Raw genomic sequence first — 22,654 nt, 5'->3', positions numbered from 1 at the left:
TCAAAAACGCAGGGAAAACTAAAGAGCAGCAGCGAGAGATTCCCCAGGGATGGACACCAAAAAAAACCCCAAAAAAAACAAAAAACAAAATGAGAGAATGCAGACGATCGGTCGGGCGGGTGGAGTGAGGGCGGTTTACTGCACACACCGCAGGGCCTCGCGAGGCGCGGGGAGCCGGCTGTGCGTGCTGGGCGGCCCTGCTGTCAGGCCCGGCTACGCTTTTCCTGCAGACACCCCGAAACTCTTCTTGCTCCACCGACTCGTCCCAGCCGTGCTTGCTGGGGGCAGGCCTCTCTTCGCCCCTGAGGACAGCACCGGGGTCCTCCTGCTCCCAAAAGTCCTCCTCAACGCTGCTCTGCCGGGTCAGAGTGCGCCGCCGGGCCAGCGCGGGCCGCGGGGTCCTGGCGCAGGGGCAGCGCCCCGGGCTGCACACGGCCGTGGCGCTCCCGAGGCCAGCCCGCAGCTCCTCCTCGCTGCCGCAGTCCAGGCCACTGTCCGGGCTCCTGGCGGCCGAGCGGCTGAGCCGGCAGCCTCTGTCCTCGGGGAGACAGTCCTCCAGGTAGGGTGCGGCCCCAGGGACCCTGTGCCAGGCTGGGAGCCGGGAGCCCGGCGGAGCCTCGTCCCCCCTGCGCAGCCTGGCGCGCCTGGGCTCTCCGGGCAGCAGCGCCCGGGCCCTGGGGGACGCCCGGAGGCCCTGCCTGTGCAGCAGCTCGCAGCACTCGGCCTCCTCCTCCGCTACTTCGGGGATACTGAAAAGCCTCTTCCTGTGCCGGGGCTGCTGCTCCGAGAAAGCGCCTTCGGAGGTCCGATGCTCGGAGCACTCCTTGGGGGTGGCGTGTCGGGGCGGGTGTGGGGAGGGCAGGGCGTGACCACGCATGAAGTGGGCGCGGGGGAGAAAACACACACGTTAGTGTCCGAGGCGATGAGGGCGCAGAGCATGCGTCCGGCTGCGGCATGCTCCGGCGGGTGCGGCCAGCGTGCAGAAGCTGGGCGGGGGGGGGCAGGGAACCCCTGCAAGGCGCGCCGCTGCTGTGTCCTCAGAACCCCGAGGCAGCTGCTATTGGAGTCTAGCTGACCGGCGCTGGCTCCCCAGAGAGCTAGGCCCGTTCCTGTCTGTCCCACTCAGCCACATTCTCCTCCTCGCACTCAGCACCCCCTTTTCTTCCTGCTGGCATCTCACCTTTCTTCTCGGTCGGCTAAAATAACGTAAGCTACGTGAAACCAGGCACCTAGACACTAGCGCCCGGGAATAGCACCAGCGCACCATCGCACTGGTTACCGTGGGCAAAGGCCTGAGTCTACCAGTCTGTCCTCTGCACCCTGCACTTGGAGCCCTGAAGAGCCGGTGTCGGAGACGCGGCGGTCTCTAGCGCCTGGCGCAGGGCTGGCTGCGCCGTGGGGCTCCTTGATAAACTCGTGGAACTTACGCTTGCCCTGTCTCCGCAGGCATCCTGTTCTCTGCCAGGAACAGCCCTCAAACTCACCCTCCACCTGAAAAATGTGAATCACACTGAATGACACTCCTACCCAGCCTCTCTTCTCGGGGGCCCTGGCCGGCTCTCAGGCCTACATCCTGCCCCTTGCCTCCCCTGCCAGGTAGAGGTGAAGCACCTATGCCGGCCCCCTGGGGTTTACCTGGTGCAGGATCTGCCATGGCCTGCACCTGGCTACCAGCCAGATGAGAGGGCCCCCTGGGCACACATTCTGGGGCAGATGTCTCTCTCCCCTTTGCCGAGGCCACATTCTGGCGTGCATACTCTGGGGAATGTCAACCAGGATCGGCTGAAGGACACCCAGAAAGAGCCACCCTAGAGCACAGGGAGATAACCCCTGGACTCTCCAGGCCAGGTGGGGACCAACGGGAGCCCAGCCAGAGCTCTCCGCCACCTCTTGGGACGTCCCAAGAGAATCCAGAAACCCAGACCAGCCTGTGACATCTCCTGATCCATAAGCACACTACATGGGAGGAGAAGTGAGCCTGCTGCCGTCCCTGCGCCCTCCTGCACGTGACCCTGCGCTGTTGTTTCTAAGAGGTGGGGGGGGGGGCTTTGCCTGTGTGGTGGGGCTTGGCCCTGTGGCCTTATAACCAACATGCTCTCCCCCCTGGGCTTCCTCCCAAGGAGAGGCAGTGACTTTTCCTTTCCTTGCTCAACTGTTCTTGGGAAGTACCACCCCCCAATCTTCCTCCATCAAAAGGAAAATCACTGTAGCAAGTGGGAAGAACAGGTGTACCCCTCACCTAGCCCAATTCATAAGCACTTCCAGGCATCGCTAGGTTCCAGGGCACAGCGTGGGGAGTTGGGGGAGGTGGGGTCAGGCTGGACCACTCAGGAGAGGCCAGTGTGAATCCTGCTCAATGGTGTCACCCTGGGAGCTGGGGCAGGGGAGAAGGGAGCCACCAGGAATTGCACGCAAGCTGCAACCATGCAAGATTTGCATAGGGATCTGGCATGTTCTTTGGTGACAAGATATCCCCCAAGGCCCTGCCAGCGGCCTTTGCTGGGAGAACATAGGTCAGTCTGTCTATGCAAGGAGGTGCCGTGTGGGTGGGCCAGATTCGGATGTGCCTCTGCCCACCATCCAGAGCACACGGCTCTGCGTTGCCAGAGAAACGCGACACTAGAGGCTCCACCCCTGACAGGAGTTTCCTTTCCAAGGCGTTTTTCATTTTGGAAACCCACAAAGGTCCTGCTAGTGGCCTGGCCCTGTGTCTGTCTCCCCGATGGACTGGGAACTACTGGAGGTCGGGGGCTGCCCTCGGCCTAGCGCGGGGCCCGGTGCCCAGAGGTGGTCAGCCCCGTGGCTCCGTGGCGCAGGCAAAGGTGCGAGCTGGAACACTGCCCGTCAGCAGCAGCAGCAAGGAAAGAGGGTCGCCACCTCTAGAAACACCCAACCTGCCGGCTTGGGTGGCCTCAGTATTCATGAAGGTAGCCCTCCGCCTTGGGGAGCAGCAGGTGGCGGGTGCTGGGCCTAGCAGGAGGTGGTCTGGACAGGGCATTGGACCCACCAGCCTGCCTGTGAGGGGCTTGTGTAATCAGCCCCTGGGATGACCCACCCAGCCCTCCTCCGACCTCGCCTTGCTGGGCTGATGCCCACCCACAGGGCAGGGCCGCCTTGACTCCTTCCTCTTAAGGAATCTTGTGCAGCCCCCTGGCCCCACGCTTTCCTGTCCCACTTCTGACTCGGAGGCTGCTTCTCTCCAGGATGAGACCCAAGGCTGGGTTGCAATTGTCTCCTGTCCTCTCACTTCAACCCCAGCACAGTGCCAGGGCCCCTAGAAGGCACCATGTGGATTCCCCCAAACCGGGCGGGGGGCACAGCTAATTCCTGAATGCAGATTCAATAGTGAGAAAGAAGCGAATCCAAATCCAGGGGCTGCTATGCAAGGCGAGGCCCCTCTGGCTCCCGGACTATGTGGAGGGCCCCGAGTCCCCTCCCCGAGGCCACTGACCTTGAGAGCGTTGTGGGAGGTGCCACTGGGCCGCCTCCGTCCCCCATCTTCCAGCTGCATCTCAGAATAGAGCTCCTCCTCGTCTTCCTCCATGATGTCGGAGAGGTCTGATCCCCGGCTGCTCTCGGTGTGGTAGTCATCTCCATGGCAACAGTGGGGCTGGGGGCCAAAAAGAGGGGACACTGATGGAATGGCGTCTCAGCACCACGTGGCTCCTCCAGCACTGGGGGCTGCCGAGATTGCCCTGCCTGGCCCCATCCCCTCTTGGCAGCTCTCACAGCCCGACGCCTGGAGACGTGCACAGGTGTGTGGGCGTGTGCCGTGCAGCTTAGGGTGAGGAAAGCGAGGACAGAGGGCATCCCCATCCGAGCCACACCGTGAGCTGGATGGCAGAGATGGGACCAAGGCAGGTCTCCCAACTCCAGCAGCCGGAACACCTGTTGGGGCTCATGAGACACACAGGCAAAACGTCCCGTTTCTGGGTACCCTCAGCTTCTCCAACTCCCTGGCTGGACAAAGGGTCACGCCAGAAGTTGCAGCTCCAATGACAGTAGGGACTAGACACTGCACGTGAACAGGGTGGGGCTGGGGCGGTACAGTGGTGCGTGCGCGCCACGAAAGGCACCTCAGATCTCAGAGAGCACCAGGCGCTCGCCACTCGGCCCGGTCGGGGCAGGAGGCGGAGGCCCCTTGCAGGCTGGGTGGTCCCCGACACCAGAGGAAGGAAGGGACACGAAGAGGAGGCTGGGGTGGCATGAAAGGTTTGACAGAACATGTCTCTCAAGATTAAGAGGACGCTGCGAACGTGCCAACTTTGAGATCCCGGTGGCCCGGGCAGACTGGTGGTGGCGGTGCCACTTCAGCTCAGCAGCCGCTGCGCTTGCAAACGACGCACTCCATCGCTCGATGACTCGAGTGTTTAAAGCAAAACAAGCCAAGCTCCAGCAACTCAAACTGCACGCTCTGACGAGCTCAGACCTGTGAACGTGATACATCCATAAAGATGTTCTGGTTTGCTACATGGCGTTGATTAAGAACAGTTTCTTTATTTTGCTCGTGGGCAGCAAGACAAATGGGTCTAATAGCATTCTGTGACATGTTTACTAAAAATACTCGGGTTTCAGTGACTAACGGAGACAAAGATGTGTAAGCACTGCGAGTCACAGCCAGCCGGTGGCCCGCCGAGGACCGTGTGAGCGCTGCAGGCAGGTGTTTCTCCACACTGTGCCCGCAAGAGGGCGCACAGCAGCCGTCTCGGCGGAGCAGTCTGCAACACCAGCATCTGAGCCGCTCCAGCCCTGATTCTTTCACTCGAGCAACAAGTGGAAGACGTGAAAGTGAACTGATTTTAAACAAGGATCAGACTGTTTTTAATGTGGTTTTCCCAAGGCATACGGGGAGGACATAAGAACACAGTCTCATCTTGCTCAAGCCCAGCGGTGACTTGGGGATAAACTCGTGGGACGGAAGGAGGAGCTCTCCCCTCAGAAGAGTGTGGTACAGGTGATGTCCAGTGACTTGCTCAAGGTGACCACCTGGTGAGAGATGCCAGGGGCTAGGTCCGGTAGACCCTGAGCGCCCAAAGCAGTCCCACTGCGTCTGCCGACAGAGGACCCGGCCTTAGAAACGCCACCTCTTGTGTGCTTTTTCCTTGGGGGACATACAGCCTTGCCCTTCAGTCCTCAGCTGCAAATGCCAGCAGGTGGACCCTTTCCTGGGACGGAGGAGGCACCGGAGGAGGCACCTGAGCAGACGTACCGGGCCAGCTGCCAGAGGAGGCTTGTGCTGATCAAGTTCACTCACAAGGAAGCCGAGGCAAAGCTCCTCCCACACAAGACAGGATTTTAAACCTCACTACAACAAACTTCGGTTCCTGTCGCCCAGCAACCCACCTTGCCCTGGCCAGAACAGAAATCCCAAATTAAATTCCCCACTTAAAAGCCTCTTTCCTTCTCTTAGATTTAACAAGGGTACAAACTTTTAGTTACAAGAAAACAAGTTCTGGGATCTGATGTTCTGTGTGGGTGACAATGGACGTGCTGATTGATTTGATTGGGACAATGTCTACGTATACCCAATCATCTCAACTATTTGTCAATAAAATGCTTTACAATAAAAATCGACTGATAACTAAATATTGGTATATTGAATCATTGGTATATCAAACATTTCTTGTTGTGGATTTACTATGATGGTACCTTTGAAGTATTAGGAGAATTAAGGCAACAGCTATAACCTCTGCCTCCCCCCTCCCTTCACTCATTAATTCAGTAAATATTTGAGCAACTCCTATCTGTGACACGCTGCAGACACAGTGGTCAGCCGAAAGGTGAGGCTTCTGCCCATGAGGAGTGTCGGGCTTGCTAAACTCATGAGATAAAACCAGTAACGGGCTAGCGGGCGGAGGTGCCCAAGGAAGGCTTCCTATGACATGGGGTAACGAAATATCTCTATTATCTTAGTCATGATTAGCTGGGCATTCTGTTTCTTGTGCTAAAATTAATGCAAATGGGATGATTTTACTCTTACAGAGGAAGCCCCTCATGACTAGAGGAGCTGGTGGCTTCTGACGCGTGATGCTGCGACCAGCGGGGACAGAGTCAGGAGGTTAGTCCAGGTCTGTGGGACCCCAACGCCCCTCTTGTCGGGTTGTCAGGCCGCCCTGCTATAGAAGCAGGTACGGACGGCACTGGGTGATCCGACATCCTAAGATTTTAGGACTTTCAGGCCCTTGGCTATTCCAACCCTCCTGCTGTCCGATTTCAGTTCTTCACGCCATTCGAGGGCATTTCCATTAGAACGCGCGAGATGAGGTGGCCCCGGATGGGCTGAACGTGTTATTTACGATCTAGCTCGGACGTTCTGCCGCTCTGAGGGCAGGGTATGGTCAGTTTCTTTCTGAATCCCCCATGACGTCTGGCGCAGAGCCGGTGTCCAAAACACATCTGTCCAATTAAGGGAAGTGAATACACAAATGGCAGGTTTTGCCTAAACAGAGAGCAGGTGGTTACCTGCAGACTACCCCTAAGCCCGACCCACGGGACTGGCCCCATGACCAGACCCCAGCAGGGAGGATCGGGGCAGGGAGGAAGTCTCACATTCAGACTTTTGAAATCGTCCCCAAATGAGGTTATATGCACAGGCATTGTTACGCCTAAGCTTCAACCCTAGCATGACTGTCTCGACCCGGGCGGACATCTCTCCCCCTCTCATGCACCCAAGGTGGCGGGAGGAGGCCGCGTCTCCTGACTTCCAGGGAGCCTGCCCCAAGCCGCTGCCCGCCGGGCGCCGACGGCGTGGGCGGCCAGCACTCACCGGCTTGCCGAGCTCAGACCCTCTCAGGAAGTCGTCCACGGACGCCCCTCTCCTTTTGATGTCGGGGGGCTCGTAGCCATCCTCCTCGTCTGAGGGGGCATACTGCCCCACGCTGCTCCGTTCCAGGAAGATGCTCCTTTTCTCTAACTTGGAAAGAAAAAGGAGACGCAGGGCTGAGCGGGAGCTCGGGGGGGGGGGGGGGGGCCAGAGCAGCCGCCAGAGCTCCCAGGCGTGCTGGGCCCACTGCTGGGCCCTGCAGCTCGAGCCTGGCCACGCGCCCGCTCCCTGCCCCAGGCTGCTGGTTCCCCACGTTGTCCCAGCAGGGCGACACCAGGCGCCCCACACTGACAAGCATCACGCCTACCTGTGCTCAAGGTAATGCATGGACACACACGAAAATCTCACCGCCCTCCACGGGTCACTTTTGCCCAGCTTTTAATTTTATCAATTAATGCTTTCTAGAAACTCAGAAGTATCTGCTTTCTCTCTGGTCCTCTGGGGAGAGCGCTACGGTTGTCAGCCCGAGGCCTCCGAGGGGGCCTGTCCAGAGTGATGGCCGCACCCAAAAGGCAGAGGGGCAGCACCCCCACCACCCCCTCCCTGCCTGGGGCTCCCCCAAAAGCACCAACTCCCGAGGCCTCCTGTGGCCTAGGGCTCCCGCCAGTGAGCCGATCAGAGCCAGATGGATTTGCACGTTCTGAAGGCATTCCTTTAGTCAAAGGTCACAAATTCATGTGTGTGTGTTTTAAAGTATAAGTGACCAATGTTGAACAAACTAGGAGACTTCCTGAATTCCTGCTTTTTCAGGAGGCGCTGGGGCGCTGCCTGGGCAAGTGTGCCAGGGGCCAGGGCTGGGGCCGACGGAAGCCCCTGCTCAGCCACTGTCCTCCCTCTGTCCCCTCAGATGCCACCTGCGCTGCTCGGCTGTCCCCTCGGGGTGTGTGCCCAGAGGGGCTGATGGGAGGGGGGTGTCCCAGCACCTGCACCATCCTCTCCAGGCGTCGCCACCCTGCTGAGACCCGACAGGCTGACCCGGTGCCGAGGGCCCCAGCCGGGGGCTGCGCCGCTGCCTCTGAGATGGGGACTCTGGCTCCCCACAGCGAGGAGGGGGCTTGTCCCAGGCAGAGAGGGGCACACGGTCTGGCTCCGGTCCAGACCCTACTCCCCGAGTCCTGGGTGGGAGGCGTCACTTTATAGAAGATTTCTTAAAAGTTCACGTCTCTTTGCACACCTCAGGTCAAATGTGGCCCTACCTCGATCCAAATACTCCCTCTGCTTGACTCAGAAAACTGCTAGTAACAGGCATGCAAATACGTGCGTACGTGTGTGTCCATACACACCTCTGTATGTCACAACATATGCGTAAGTATGTGTACAGATGTGTATGTCTACATATGTATGTGTCTGTACACACACACACACACACGCGCGTGCGCGCTAGGACTGTGAAGTGAGGGAAACCCCGGAGTGCCCCGTTCGGGAAGTTGGGGGTGACCCTCAGATCCCACGGCACAGACCAAAGCCCCTGTTGCGCGTGGGTTTGTCTCAGCCCACCTTCCAAGCCAGGCACGCGCTGGCATGTCCTTAGCTCTGGCTAAATATTTGCAAATGAAAACAATGCAGTCCACGCAGGGCCAGGAACAAGACACGTCCAAGGGGAAGGTCCGAGGGCGGGCTCCGCCTCTGCCCCCCAAGCCCGCAGGACAGCTCTGGGTGTGTGTTTGGGGGGCCTGTCTCCTGCACAGGCTCCGGTGCCGAGGGGTTGGCTGCCGTGTGGGGCTCGGGGGACAGGAAGCGCTCCAGGAGCAGAGGGGCCACCAGGGGGCCGACCCAGCTTACCCTGCTGCTCTCAGCCACTCTCTGCGCGGCTTCCCGGGCCATGGCCTTGGCGACGGAGGTGGACACCGGGGCCCCCTGCGGCTGCGGCAGGATCCGGCTGGGCGAAGGCGACCTCCTCCCCGAGCCGGGCAGTCCCGGCGGCTCCAGCGTGTGCCCGTGTGCAGGCGCAGGCGTGCGGCCGTGCTCCCAGGGCTCATCCATCCTGGCGTGGGGACCCAAGTGTTCGTCTTTGGTATCGGGGGCTCCGGCACTGGCTGGTGGCTTTGGCGTGGGAGCAGTCCTCGGGTGTGGGGGTGGGGACACCAGCAGGCCGGGGGGAATGGCAGCGACGCCGGAGTCCACCGACTCGCCCTGCGCCGAGAAGGTGCGCACGGTCACACCCTTGGCCTCCAGGCTCCGCAGCCGCAGGAGCTCCACCGCCACGCTGTCCGCCGTGGGGAAGATGACCTCGGCCACCTGCACACAGAGAGCGCCGTCCTGGTGCACCCGCCGGGCCCCAGCCAGGCCCCACGGCCAAGGATGGGGCCACCCACACCCCGGTGCAGTCGCGCAGCCCGGGGAGTCCCGAGTGTGGCGGGGGCCTTGACCGGCTGTCGGGAATCGGCGCGGCCGGTTCCGTAGGCCCGTTCACCGCCCATCTTCTGCACCCGCTCAGAGTAGAGGCCGGGCCGCAGAGGAGTCTGGAAACGGCGTTCCCGCCGCACTGGAGGGAAGCAAGCCGCTAGGCAGAAGCTGACAGGGACTCCAGGGGCTCCGGCCTCTCCTGAGGGGCACGGCCCAACCCTGGGGCTGCCACGCGGGGGCGCGGAGGGCAGAGCCAGGAGCCGCAGGAGGCAGCCGGGCAGCCAGAGACGGCTCAAGGCCCCAAGGCCGTTCCCGGCCACCCGTGCTCCTGAGGGGCCGGCGGGGACGGGAGGCAGGGAGCTTCCCCAAGCCTTCCCCGGGCCCCTGCTTCTGCTTCTCACCAGGCAGGGGGGGGCTGGCGTGGGCCCCTCCACGGGGCACCAGGGCCTCCCCCGTTTCCTGGCGTCAAGGCCCAGTTGCCTGTCCCAACCCTGCAGAGTGTCCCAGGAGGGACCCACACTTGGCCGTCAGTAACATCTGGCCAAGAATCAGTTTGTTGCCGTGAGTAAGGCAGTCACTGTGGGGGTAAATTCTGATACCAGGGGACTCAGAGAGGTGAACTTTTAAACACCGGGTGGAGGAAAACCAAACCAAACAAACAAAAGCCAGGAGCTGGGCAGGAAATCAGTGAGGGGAGGGAGACAGAGAAAATTCTGGAAACAGGAAGGGGCCAGAAACAGTGGGGCAGACGTTTCCTGGACCATCCTTGGCTGGGGTGGACATGGGGCAGGATAAATGCTGGTGGAGACTGAGGGTTGAGGATGCTCCAGTGATCAACCCTAAGAGGGGGTCGTCCCTGCTCCCCTGAGCACACGTGGGGCCAGTCCCTGCAGTGTCAGAGCCTGATGACCCCAGCCCTGGCCCCTCCAAGACTCACCCTCTGCCCTTTTGCGTACACGCCGTAGCCGGTGACATTGGCTCCGTTGGACAAGCCGGTGGGAGTCAGAGCGGGTGGTTTCCAGGAGACCTGGATGGTGGCGGGGGTGGCCCCAGCTTGGATGGTGACATCTTGTGGGGGGGCTGGAGGGCCTGGGAGGGGACAGAAGGGAAGAGGCGTTTTCAGGGACGGCTTTGGCAGGTGGGCTGTGACTGCGCTCTGCCTGCCTCACAGGAAGGTCACCAGGGAGAGACGGGAGAGGACGCGGAGCATTGCAAGCAAACCAGAAACGCCGTGGGAGACGCCACCAGCTACCAGGATGCACAGCTGCACTTTTCTTTTTAAACTCAGCATTTATTCATCCTTGTCTTGGAAATGTGAGGCTCCGTTGTGTCTGGGGAAGCCATCCCCTCCCCTGTTCTCAGTCCATGTGACTGGACAGTGCCACCCAGCCCAGGAGACAGGCTCAGGGAGGGCTGGTGAGATGCCCACGCTTGGCAGATGGAAGTGATCCCTGTTGCCCCCTTGTCCCCCAGAGAACACAAGCCTGAACCTCACCACCCGTCTACCACCCGTGACATTGAGCAACACTGAACGATGGAGAGACACCAGGCTCTGATGAAGCCCTTTGAGCTGAGACTCCAGCTCTCACGCGGACTTTCAGTTGCATCAGCTGCCGTGTTCCCTTCTGTGCCTGAGCCAGTCCGAACTGAGCTCGCTGATCTCCCGAAAGGCATCCTGAGTGGCTAACCCAGGCCACAGGCCAGCAGTGGCCACGTCATGAGGCACTGCAGGTGGAGACTGGTGCCCTCAGGATGCTGACCCTCCGCTCTGACACCTGAGGGTGGCCCCCTTTCCTCCAGGTCTGGGGTAAAACTCCCCAGATCTTCCTGTTTGAAAGTGCGGATCACTCTGCTTTGGAAGGAATATACTGGTAACTCTGAAGAGGACTATGAGCTTCAGGTACTCGGACGCCTTGCTCAAGTCCCCAAGGACTTTCTAGACCAGAGAGCAGTGACTACCTCACCTTCTTCCACTCCCTTTACACGCTTTACATCACGTCATCCTCACAGCACATCATCATTGTGCAGATGAGGAAACAGGCTCAGGGAAATCAGTCTGCTAATAAGCACTGGAAGTACTAGAAGGATTCACCCAAATAAAGCAAAAGCAATGGCACTTAGAATCAAACTACCGAACACCAAGGAGAAAAACCTCGAAAGCTGCCAGAAGGAAACCATAGCAGTGACAGCTAACACGTTACAGAAACAATGAAGGCCAACAGAAAATGGAATGCCATCCTTAAAGTGCTGAAAAGAAAAATAGTCTAGGACTCTAATCCAGGAAAAACAGTTTCAAGGGAAGGTGAAATAATGAGTTATTTTAGATTAAAAAAAAAATCATACTTCAAGAAATTCTAAAGGGAATTCTTCAGGGCTAAGAGGAAATGATCCCAGTTTCCTCAAAAAGGAGGAAAAAGGGGTGGTGAAAATTATAAATAGGTTGGGGAATATTGAAGACTGTTTTCTCAACTTTCTCAAAGGCAAATATGTAAAGAAAAATAATAATGTACTAAGGGGCTGTAAAATATGTAAAAGTAAAATATATAAAAACAATAACAGAAACAAAGCAGCACACATGGCATTATAATGCTGTACTATTTTTCCATTGTAAATAAGTTGGAATGTTTAATTTGAGGTAATTTGTAATGAGCTAGCATGCATGTTGTACTCCCTATAACAGTCTCTAAAACAATAATACAAGGTACTATTTCCCAAAAAGTGTCAATAGAAGAAAGACAATGGAATTTATAAAATTCTCAGTCAACCCAAAGGAAGGCAAGAAAAGATGAACAAAAATAAAGCACAGAGGGGGCAAGTGAAAATTAAAGAATAAGATGGCAGACTACATCAAGTCGTACCAACAATCACACTAAAAGTAAAGGGACTAAACATTCCAATTAAAAGCCAGAGATTGTCAGACTATTATAAGATCCAACTACAGACTATTTACAAGAGACACACTTAAATATATAAAGATACAAAGAATTTGAAAGTAAAGGTTAGAAAAAGATATATGTAAACATTAAGCATAAGAAAGCTGGTGACCATATGAATATCAAACAAGATAGACTTCACAACAAGAAACACCACCAGAGAGGAGACATTTCATTATGAGAAAGGGATTAATTCATTAGGAATAGTTTACAATTTCAAATGTATATGCAACTAATAAGGGAGCTTAAAAATATATGAAGCAAAAACTGGGAAAACTAAAGAGAAAACAAGACAAATAGTAACTCTCAATAAAAACTGATAGAACAAGTAAATAAATAAAACCCAGTAAGCATATGGAAGATTTGAAGAGCTCTATTAAATCACTTGACCTAATTAACACTTATATACCACAACACCAGACATGCAGAACACACATTCTTTTCAAGTACATCCGGAATATTCACCAAAGTGGACCATATACATGGCCATAATACATGTCAAATGACTAAACTCGGATAGGGTATACTGTCCGATCACAAAATAATTCAATTAGGTACTGATAATAGTCACATGTATTTTTTAACCCTCAAATATTTATAATCGTAATTAAGCAACCTATTTATAAATAAAGAAAAAAAAAAAAAGACCCCATATGGGAAATTGGAAACTATTTTAAACTGAATGATGATGGAGGAGAATATATCACATATTGTGGGCTGCAGGCCAAACAGTGCTTAAAAGGAAACTTATCAGTTCAAATATTTATACTAGAAGCAAGCTAGAATAGTTAGAATAGCTAGAAGATTATGTTGAACCCAAAATAAATAGAAAAAGATAATAATAGTATGAGTGGAAATCAATAAGATATAAAATCATAAAAAATAAACTCAACCAAGCCAAAAGATCTTCGAAAACATAAATAAACTCAAGTCTGATCAAAAAAGAAGCAAGCATAACTTACTAATAAAAATTAAAGAGGAAACAACTACAAATCTAAAGGTACTTTAAAAACAATATATTAATACTATGAATAATTTTATAAGAATAAATTAGATAATTTAAATGAAATGGAGAAATTCCTTGAAAAACACACTTACCGAAAAGGACAAATGAGGAAATAGAAAATCTGAATAACTCTGTCTCTATTAAGCAAACTGAACTTGTAATTTAAAGCATTTCCACAAAGAAAACTCCAGGTCCAGGTGGCTTTACCAGTGAATTCTGTCAAACATTAAAAGAGCTGCTGATGTGCTCAACCAGGATCGTGGACATCAAAGAAGGAGAAGACGTGGCAGGTACCACGTTTTACGCCCCCTCCCCCGTCTGCACGGTTTCCCCAGGAGGGAGTGGAGCAGGGGCTCTCCCTGGCCCGGCTCAGAAGGCAGAGGCGGGCACTGCAGCTCTCACTGTCCATGTGCCCAGGACCCCGGGTCACTTCCGCAATGGGACTTCATCTCTGCCATGAAATCCATCTATGTGGCTTAAAAACGTTAAACAGAACGAGAAAGGAGGAACAGTTCTGGGAGGAGCCCAGCGCGTCCATCTGCCCTTCCACGCCACGAGCACGTGTTGGGGGAGAGCATGGTGGGGACGATGTCACTGTCCTGTCCCCTGGGATGGACTCACTCTCCTCCTGTCTTTTATAGGATAGAAGTGCTGAAAGAAACACTGTCAACCGCACGATCCCCGGGGCCATGGACCGGTTCTGGTCCGTGGCCTGTTAGGAGCCGCACAGCAGGAGGTGAGTGGCGGGGGAGCGAGCGGAGCTTCGTCCGTATTTACAGCCACTCAGGCACCGCCCGAGCTCCGCCGCCTGTCAGATCAGCGGCGGCATTAGATTCTGCATTGTGCGAGCTGTATAAATATGTGGCGATGTCATGATAACAGAAACAAAGCACACCATAACTGTGACGTGCTCAAACCATCCTGAAACCACCCGCCCCCCAACTTCCCCAGGGTCCATGGGAAAATTGTCTTCTGTGAAACTGGTGCCTGGTGCCGAAAAGGTTGGGGACGGCTGCTCCACGTGATTCTCAGGGCTGGTGCAGACTGCACGTGGGACCCCCACTTGTCCCCACCCCTAACCGCCCCACGTGCAGGCGACGTCCCAGTGTCCGCTCCCTCAGGTGGCCCACGGAAGAAGGGCTCAGCTCACCTGCGGGCAACGTGGAGAACTCCACAGAGGCCTCCTTCTTCTCCCTCTGCTCCAGCGGCAGCTGCCACGGCATCTGGTGGGGCCTGGCCAGGACGCGCACCTTGTAGGCCGCGTTGGGCCTGAGGTTGCAGAGCTGGTACTGGTACCGCGCGGCCTTGACCACGTCGAGCTCCTCCTCGTTGAGGAAGATGACGTGGCTGTAGTTGCTGTTGGTGGGCAGCCAGGAGAGCCGGGCGGAGACCTGCGTGACGTCGTCCACGCGCAGGTGGGCGGGCGCCACCACCACGTCCTTGCCCACCAGCAGCGTGCACCGCAGCTCGTCGGAGCTGCCCCTGCCCGTCACGCACTGCACGGAGATGCGGTAGGTGCGCGCGGCCGTGTCCAGCTTCTCGAGGAGGGCCTTGGTCCTGCTCCCCAGCGCCAGGCTGGCCCGCGTCTCCTTGTCCACCAGCACGTTGTAGCCGCTCACGGCCCCCCAGCCCGGCGGCACCGCCGGGGGCTCCCAGCCCACAATGACACTTTTGGCGAGTTGCTTGATGAGGGTGATTTTCCGAGGGTAAGGCACAATGTCTTCTCCGACGTCGTCGATGTTCAGGTCCAGCGTCCCCGCGCCGTTGTCCGTGACGCCCGAGTCCACGTGAGTGGGCGAGTGCAGGTCCAGAATGTTCTCCCCTGCCAAGCCGACGCCGGCGTGGTTGATGAAGTTCTGGTCCTGCTCGCTCCCCAGCGTGCTTGCCAGCCGCGACTCGTTGTCCTGGACAAAGTCCACGAAGTTGGAGGGCACCAAGCCCCTCTGCCCATCCAGGAGCTCCCCTGTGGGGCACAAGGACAGAGCCGTCACCGTCAGGGGGCCCTGGCCCCTGCAGCACGCTCCCCCCGGCCCACTCCCTGGTGCTTAGGAGCATGAGGCAGAGCAACAGGGCCATCCTGGGACCCCGCAGCTCAGACGTCACCTGCGTGCCCGCCCACGATCTAAGACAACCTCTCCACCACCTCCCCGCATCACTCCACGACGCTCATGCCATCTGACGCCGCCAGGCGTGTTCATCCGTGTGCGTGCGGTGGCTGCCCCTTCCCAGGCAGGGCACTCCCTGAGGGCAGGGACCCCACGGCTACGGGATGCCCAGCCCCGCTCTGGTCCAGCGCGACTGGTGACCGTGCAAAACGCTCCAGGCGTCTGCCCGCGGATGTCTCCAGAGGCGACCCCATGGCACTCAAGTGAACCCCAGCATGACGGCCAGGGCTTCCGTCAGCTCCACGGGGTCACAAAAGAGAAACCCACGAGTTTAACAAGAACTATTCCCTGTGCTCAGGGGCAACAGGAGAAGCCAGGACCCTCCCGCTTGTGCAGGGCGGGTGGGAAGTTCGGGGAACTGGCGCGTCAAGCCCTTCAGCACGTTGGCTTACGGAGCGGCAGGTGCGTCTCAGGCTCATCCTCAGGCTAAGAGGCGACAACGGACGAGGCCTCTCACTCGCCTGGGCGCTCACGTTTCCACAGTTCACATTCCGAGGGGGACCCCGAGAGAGTGGTGAGGACGGACATGGGCCCCCGCCCCCAAGTGGGCAGCAGAGCCTCCCAGAGCCACTCTAGTGTGAGCCCCCGCAGCGGGGCTCAGCCCTGCTGGAAGGGACCCGAACGGGAGACCGGGGCGCAGGGCTGTCAGGTGAGAGCCGGAGAGACTCCCCCTTGGAAGCAGGGGGTCCGCAGCCCCACGGGCCCGCAGAGCTCCTCGGAGACGGATGTCGCAAACACGCATTGCCTGTCAGAGGCCAGCCGGAGCCGAGCACTGGAGACCCCACTCAGCTTTCCCGCCAGTCACCTAGGAGGGGGGACCTGGGACGCTGGAGAGCGGGTGGTCGGGCAGAGGGCCGGGAACCCAGCACGTCAACTGGGGCCCAGGACACGTTGGTCTGGGGGTGGACGGGCCCCGCCCGCGGCAGCCACAGCCACCCCCCAGCAGAGACCTTCATAGAAGCCGTCCTCGTCCATGTCTCCGTAGACGTAGAGGTACTTCCCCGCCGTGAGCGGCAGCTCCGCTTCCGGGTTTTCATTTGGACCGTCGAAGGGGTTGTAGCTAGAGGAGGAACAGGCGGCTTCCGTCAGAGGCCCTGATGGCAGACGCCAGCCGGCCAGCACACCGCCTCTCTCCTTGTACTAAGGACTCTCAAACCCTCACAACAGTTCGGGCTGTAACCGCAGCAAGACGCAGCCGGGGAGCCAGGCGACCAGCGAGGACGCCAGGGCCACTGCTGGGCGGCTCAGGACAGCCGTCACCCGCGGCGACTGCCGTGCGCTGCCTGTCTCGGGCTGAACCGCGCCCTCCCCGAGAGAAACATTCACGCTCTAAGCCTGGTCAAGCCTGCGAATGTGACCTTTCTCAGAATGAGGGTCCCCGGGAGGGAACGTAACGGAGCTAGGATAAAGTCAGACTGGAGCAGGGGCTCCTATCCAGGGACCGTCCTCCCGAGAAGACAGGAGAGCAGCACAGACACACGGGTCGGCGGCCACGCCAGCGGGGGCAGGGAAGGCGTGAGGCCGCGAGAGCCCAGGGGCGTCGGGGCTCCCAGGACCTGGCAAGGGCGAGGCAGGGCCTTTGCCGGGGGCTCCGGAGGGGGCGGCCCTGCCCACGCCTTGACCCCTGACTTCCGGCCTCCATCGCTGCGGAGGACGAATCTCGCTGTTCTGAGCCACCCAGCAGGTGGCCAGGTGACCGGCTGCCGCTGCAGCGTGGGACACAGACAGACGGCCACGGTCTGCCCACCAGGGTCCTCATCCTCCGGGCCGGCTGCAGCACCAGCTTCTCGCAGGAGCCCGGGGAAGGGGCCGTCTCCGCTCACGGGGGATTCCCACACCTCCTCTGCTCCGAGTATCCCCGCCCACGGGCGCAGGGGCCCGGCGTCCTCACCTGTAGCGGGCGACGCACAGGTGCACCTTCCCCGAGTATCTCTGCTTTGAGGTATTGGAGTTCCGCTCATTCTCCATCTGCGGAGACACAAACGGTGACCTGTCATCGGTACGGGGGGGGGGGGGTGTCAAGTCCCATGCCCGCCATGCACGGGAGAGCCTCGCACAGCCTCCCCGGGGTTTGAGGGCATGGCCTCAGCCTGCAGAGCCCCCCGAGATACCTGCACACACCCCATCCCCCCCACCGTGTGGGCCCCTTACAGGGAAGGGCTCTGTAGGGAACCCAGAGCCTGAGCACCAAGTAAGACTCGAGGTGCCGGCTCCGCCGGCCCAACTCAAGGCAGGAGACGGGGACGCGCCAGGCCCCGGGGAGCACTGCCACTCGGGCCCTCTGCCCGCCAGGGGCCAGGCCCAGGGACGAGACCACCCACGAGTCCGGCGGTGCCCAGGCTCAGGAAGGCTGCAGGGGACACAGCACGAGGGCTTGTCCCAGACCACCTCCCTCCCCACCGCCTCGGGGCCTGCGGGTGGGACTCCACGCACAGTGACTCCACAGCGTCCCAGGCAGGAGTGAGCTGGGTGACTGCGTGCACGCCCCTGCCCTCGCGCCCCGCGCTGTCCCTCCCCCGTCACGTCCCGGGCAGGAGTGAGCTGGGAGACCACGTGCACGCCCCTGCCCTCACACCCAGCGCTGTTCCTCACGTCGCGTCCCGGGCAAGAGTGAGCTGGGTGACTGCGTGCACGCCCCTGCCCTCACGCCCTGTGCTGTCCCTCCCGTCCTGTCCCCGGGCAGGAGTGAGCTGGGTGACCACGTGCACACCCCTGCCCTCGCGCCCCCTGCTGTCCCTCCCGTCACATCCGGGCAGGAGTGAGCTGGGTGACTGCGTGCACGCCCCTGCCCTCGCACCCCGCGCTGTCCCTCACGTCGCACACGCTCCGTGCGGAAGCTGGAGACGTCTTTGTAAACAGAAATTAAACCACGTCGCTCCTGCCTTCGACATTCTGGCAGCTTCCCCCGGCCAAGAATCTGAGCACATCCTCCGGCCCACGGCCGCGGCTCGACCCCCGCCCACCCACCTCCAGCTCCTGTCCAGACACATGGGCGTCTTCCAGGCCCTTCCATCAACAGAGCAGCAGCTACGGCCCAGCGGCCCTCGAGGGACCCTCTCGCACCCGAACGGGCTGCTCCTACTCCTCCCCAGGCCACGTGGCCTTGTTGAACTAGCTCCACACGCGGCGTGATCTGGTTTCTGCGCGCCCACTCCCTGGTCTGCCCCAGCCCTGCTGGAACCGCCTCCAAGAGAACAGGGCCTCACCTGCACAGCCACATGGGGCACCCACGTCCCGGCATTAAGGACTGGCTCCGGACAGATGGGAGCGAAGGGAAGAACCCGGGAGGGGGAGGAGAAAGGGAAAGGGGAGAGATGGGGGGAAGGGAAAGGGGAGAGATGGGGGAGGGAGAGGAGAGGGAAGAGGGAGGGGGAAGAGGAGAGAAGGATGGAGGGTGAAGGAGGAAGGAGGGGGGAGGAAGGGAGCAGGTCCACCACCATCCACACCAGACGCGCACGGGGCAGCCCCCACGCCAGGACAGGACTCACGTCGGACTCAAATCTGCATCTTGGGCTGCCGGATCTGGACAGAAAGGTGGGCTTGGCGGACAGAGGCTCCGGCTTGTCCCCGGGGAGCGGGAGGGTCCGGATATACTCGCCAATCGCAGAGCTGCTTCCGACAGTGCTGCCCTGACCTGGCCGCAGACATTGAGACGGTTGGAGGGGAGATGAGTGCGCCGGCCGCCCACCCCCGGGCCCTCTGCCCTCTCTGGGCACGGCCTGCCCCTCCCTCCCCGCGCTCACTGCGCCGCGTGCCGGGCGGGTCTGCGACAGTCAGCTTGAGGGCCCCGGCCCTTCCAAACGCCCACGTCCCTCTCGGCCTGCTCCCTGTCTACAGGGGTCGCCCGCACAAGGCCACCTCGTCCCTCGTCTTCCGTCCCCGCCCCCAACAGGAGGCTCCACACGCCGGACTGTGGGGACACCGTGCCCCCCCACCCTGCCTGTCCCGGTCACGGATCGCCTAGCACCCGTGCGAGTGAGCGCCGGGAGGGAGGGTACGCAGGGGCGGGGGGGGGGTGGACGCCGCTCCCCAGGATTCGGGCAGTGTCACCCCGTTTTGATGCTAAAAAGCACCCGGCAGCATGCGGTGTGTGTCCCGCCAAGCACTGGAGGAACCGGAGTTCCCTTTCGTGGCACCCACGGTGAGGCTCGGGCACTCCTCTCCTCTAAAGAGATCAGCCTTCGAAGCAGGTGGGGCCCGGGCGCGAGACCCGTTTGACCTCTACCTCCCTCGAGGACGCGGCACCTCCGGTGGCGTCTAATCAAATGACGCCTGTGACGGTTTCGCCTGTGACCGGGAGGAAGGTCCGCCCCGCACACAAAGCCAAGCCCTGCTGTCCTCTCTGCTCCCTGCACAGACCTGAGGGCGAGGCCAACTCTCGCCACCGCCTCTGTCGGGTCCAGTCCGTCCCAGCGTCACCCAGGGGTGCGGGGACGAGAAGGGGAGCAACGAAAGCAAAGAAACCAGCTTTGCAGAGCGCTGGGGGGACCCGGCCAATAATTCCACGCACAGCAGCCGCCAGTGTAGCCTCTATGGCCAGAGTCCTGGGTTCAAATCCCGACTCAACCCTTTATCGACTGTGTGACCCCACACGCATGCCTTGGTTTTGCTCGTCTGTGAAACGGGCCTAAGAACCCTGTCTCCCGGACTGCACTTGTTGATGCCCGGGAGCGCCGAGAACAGGGTGTCCGGGCGCCCCGTGTGACCTGACGCCAAGGACAGCCGTGACAGGCCCCGTACCCCTGCCTGGTGTGGGCACGGCCATCCCCTCCCCGCAGCTGGGGCAGGGAGGCCGGCGCTTACCTTTGCCGATGGAGGCGGCTAGTCCGTTCATGAACTGAGGGAAAGGCTTGCCGGGGGCCGAGGGGACGCCCGGCGGGGCCACCGCGCTGCCGCCCAGCAGGTCGATCTTGCCCGCGTGCTGCCGGAACTGCTCCAGGTCCCGGGACAGCAGGCTGAACTGCTCACTCTGGGCCCGGCATTTCTCTTCCAGCTCCCGGACCTTGCTCTGCGCGACAGACGCGGGGCGGCGTGAGCGTGGCGTGAGCGTGGCGTGAGCACGGGGGTGTGTGCGCACATTTGTGTTGTGTGTGTGTGCCTGTGAGAGAGTGCTGTGTGTGCATGAGTGTGCATGTGCACGTGTGGGTGCTGTGTGCATGTGTGAGAGTGCTGCATGTGCATGAGCATTCATGTAAATGCTGTGTGTGCATGAGCATGCATGTGCATGAGAGTGCTGTGTGCATGAGCATACATGTGCACGTGTGAGTGCTGTGTGCGTGAGCATGCATGTACACTGAGAGTGCTGTGTGCATGTGTGAGTGTGCTACATGTGCATGAGCGTGCGTGCACATGTGAGCACGTGTGCAAGAGCATGCTGCGTGAGCATGTGCATGTATGTTATGTGTGCAGCGTGAGGCTGCCTCCCACCCCCACAGGAGACCAGCATCTGACAAGCCCAGCTTCCCACGCAGCCTGGCTGTTGGCCAGCGCGAGAAGCCACAGGTGCCAAGACACGCTGCAAACACGCAGCTCCCGGCCAAGCGCGGCTGTGCTGGGCTGTGCGCACCCGGGCACTTGGTGGTTGGCACGCCTGCCAGCGCCGCTTGAAATCTGGAGTGTGAGGCAGCAACACAGCCCAGCCCCGGGGGACAGCTCAGTCACTAACCCGCTGATGGGTTTTTGCTCCTCCCGGGCACCTGCCCCGGCCCTGCGGAACCCGCAACACCACCGTGCGAGCAGGAAGCGGGATTTCTACCCGCTGGACTGGTCAGCAACATCGCTGCGCTTGCCAACAGCACAGAGACGACATCCCAGGAGCCTGAGGGAAGGGCAGGCGCCTCCCTCGGGGACACGGGCAGGACAGGGCAGCCCAGCGAAGCTCCCTCCTCGGGGCAGGATGGCCAGGGTAAATCGAGGCTCGGCCCGGGACAGCTCTGGCCCGTGTGGGCTTCCTCTGGGGCCGGGTGTGTAACGGAGCCTTCCTCTCCCTGCCCTGGGCACTGAGGTCCGTGGGGCCACTGCCTGGGACGGGGCTCCCTGCCCTGGGCACTGGGGTCCGTGGGGCCACCTCCTGGGACGGGGCTCCCTGCCCTGGGCACTGGGGTCCATGGGGCCACCACCTGGGACGGGGCTCCCTGCCCTGGGCACCTAGGTGCACCTGGGGGGGCCCACTCTCCTCACCTGCGTCCCCCCCTTTGCAGACCACCTGGAGGTCACAGCAGCCCCTGGACTCCCTGCCCCTCGTCTGCCCCCACGACCGCACCGCAAGCCCCACGCTGCACCTCCTGCTCCCGGCTCGTGCCGACGCTCAGCACAGACCCGGCTCACAGCCAGTGTTCCTAAGTGTTTGCCGAGCCCATGCAAAGAGGGGAGCCCTGAGGTACAGACAGGTTCCTGGTGGCAGCTGCTCACCCGGGGCTCAGGGCTCCCTAGGACGGCCGGGCAACCCCAAGTGGTGCCACCGACCCCCTGCACTGGGGAAATGTGGGCTCCGGGGCAACAGGACCCCGTCCCCGTCTGCCTCGTCCTGCTGCGTCTGGCCGCGGACACGCTGCGCCCCAAGTCAGCGCTCGGTGAGGGAGGTGCCCCGCCCCCACTCCTCCTCCACATCCTCTTCCTCCTCCTCCTCTTCCTCCATCCCTTCCACAGGCTTCTCAGCTCCCCGGTCCAGAATGAAGCGCTATTTATGTCTGAGATTGTGGATTTCTAAAAATAAGCCTAGCAAACACCAAGCCTATAATTAATTTCTTTGATTCATTAACAAAACAATCAGCAGCATTCTTCTCGAAAGCTGAATGGGCTCGGCCAGGTTGGCTGCATCCCCCAAGGAAGGCGCAGGACGGCATGGCGGGGGCCCGGGCGCAGGCGGGCATGGCGGGGGGCCTGGGCGCAGGCAGGCACGTGGGCAGTGCCTGGGGGACCCTCCGCGGCCCCAGGAGCGGGATCCGCACTCGGGATGGCGACCTCGGCTTCCCCTCGGCCGTGGGCTCTGGCTCTGCCCACTCAGCCCCGAAACAGAGCCAGGGCCCTGCCGTGACAGTGAAGCCGCTCCTGTCCTGAGGCCTGGGGACGCCCCCCAGCCATCCCCGCGTCCCCAAGGGTGTCTTCCTGCAGGTCCCTGTTCAGGGAGCCCGGAGAAAGCACACGCTGGAGGAGCCCGAACCCCGTCTCCCAGAGTCTCCAGCGGAAGCCACCGGCAAGTGCCACTCTTCCTGCAGAGACTTCCCTCCAGGCACCGAGCGGAAGACCACATCCCCAGGCCCTCGGGGCCCTGGCTCTGGCGCTTAGGAGCTGTGTGTCCTTGGGCAAGTGGCTCAGTGTCTCTGTGCCTTGACAGCCTCAACGAGGAGGAGGAAGAGAACCTCATCGTGGTTCAAGGGTT

The 22,654-nt window shown here is 59.8% G+C and overlaps 1 protein-coding gene across 10 annotated transcripts in view; it reads right to left on the bottom strand.

Annotated features, from left to right (window-relative positions):
• RIMBP2 (RIMS binding protein 2) overlaps window positions 1-22,654 on the bottom strand; it is a 156,393-nt gene that overhangs the window by 23,187 nt on the left and 110,552 nt on the right. For 9 of the 10 annotated variants that reach the window (XM_075996421.1, XM_075996428.1, XM_075996424.1 and 6 more), the window contains 9 exons: window positions 20,077-20,281; window positions 18,762-18,907; window positions 17,165-17,241; window positions 16,224-16,333; window positions 14,259-15,071; window positions 10,107-10,258; window positions 8,606-9,061; window positions 6,767-6,913; window positions 3,452-3,610 (listed from right to left, as the gene is read on the bottom strand). In XM_075996421.1, the coding sequence (XP_075852536.1) occupies window positions 3,452-3,610; window positions 6,767-6,913; window positions 8,606-9,061; window positions 10,107-10,258; window positions 14,259-15,071; window positions 16,224-16,333; window positions 17,165-17,241; window positions 18,762-18,907; window positions 20,077-20,281 (2,265 nt within the window). Of the gene's footprint in view, window positions 1-148; window positions 824-3,451; window positions 3,611-6,766; window positions 6,914-8,605; window positions 9,062-10,106; window positions 10,259-14,258; window positions 15,072-16,223; window positions 16,334-17,164; window positions 17,242-18,761; window positions 18,908-20,076; window positions 20,282-22,654 lie in introns of all 10 variants that reach the window. The other variant, XM_075996430.1, reaches the window with a different exon arrangement.

This window comes from Microcebus murinus, chromosome 22 (genome assembly GCF_040939455.1).
Source record: "Microcebus murinus isolate Inina chromosome 22, M.murinus_Inina_mat1.0, whole genome shotgun sequence".
In the NCBI taxonomy this organism is placed as follows: Eukaryota; Metazoa; Chordata; class Mammalia; order Primates; family Cheirogaleidae; genus Microcebus; species Microcebus murinus.
The sequence above is the reverse complement of the archived record's forward strand: the minus strand, read 5'-3'. Positions and strand labels throughout refer to the sequence as shown.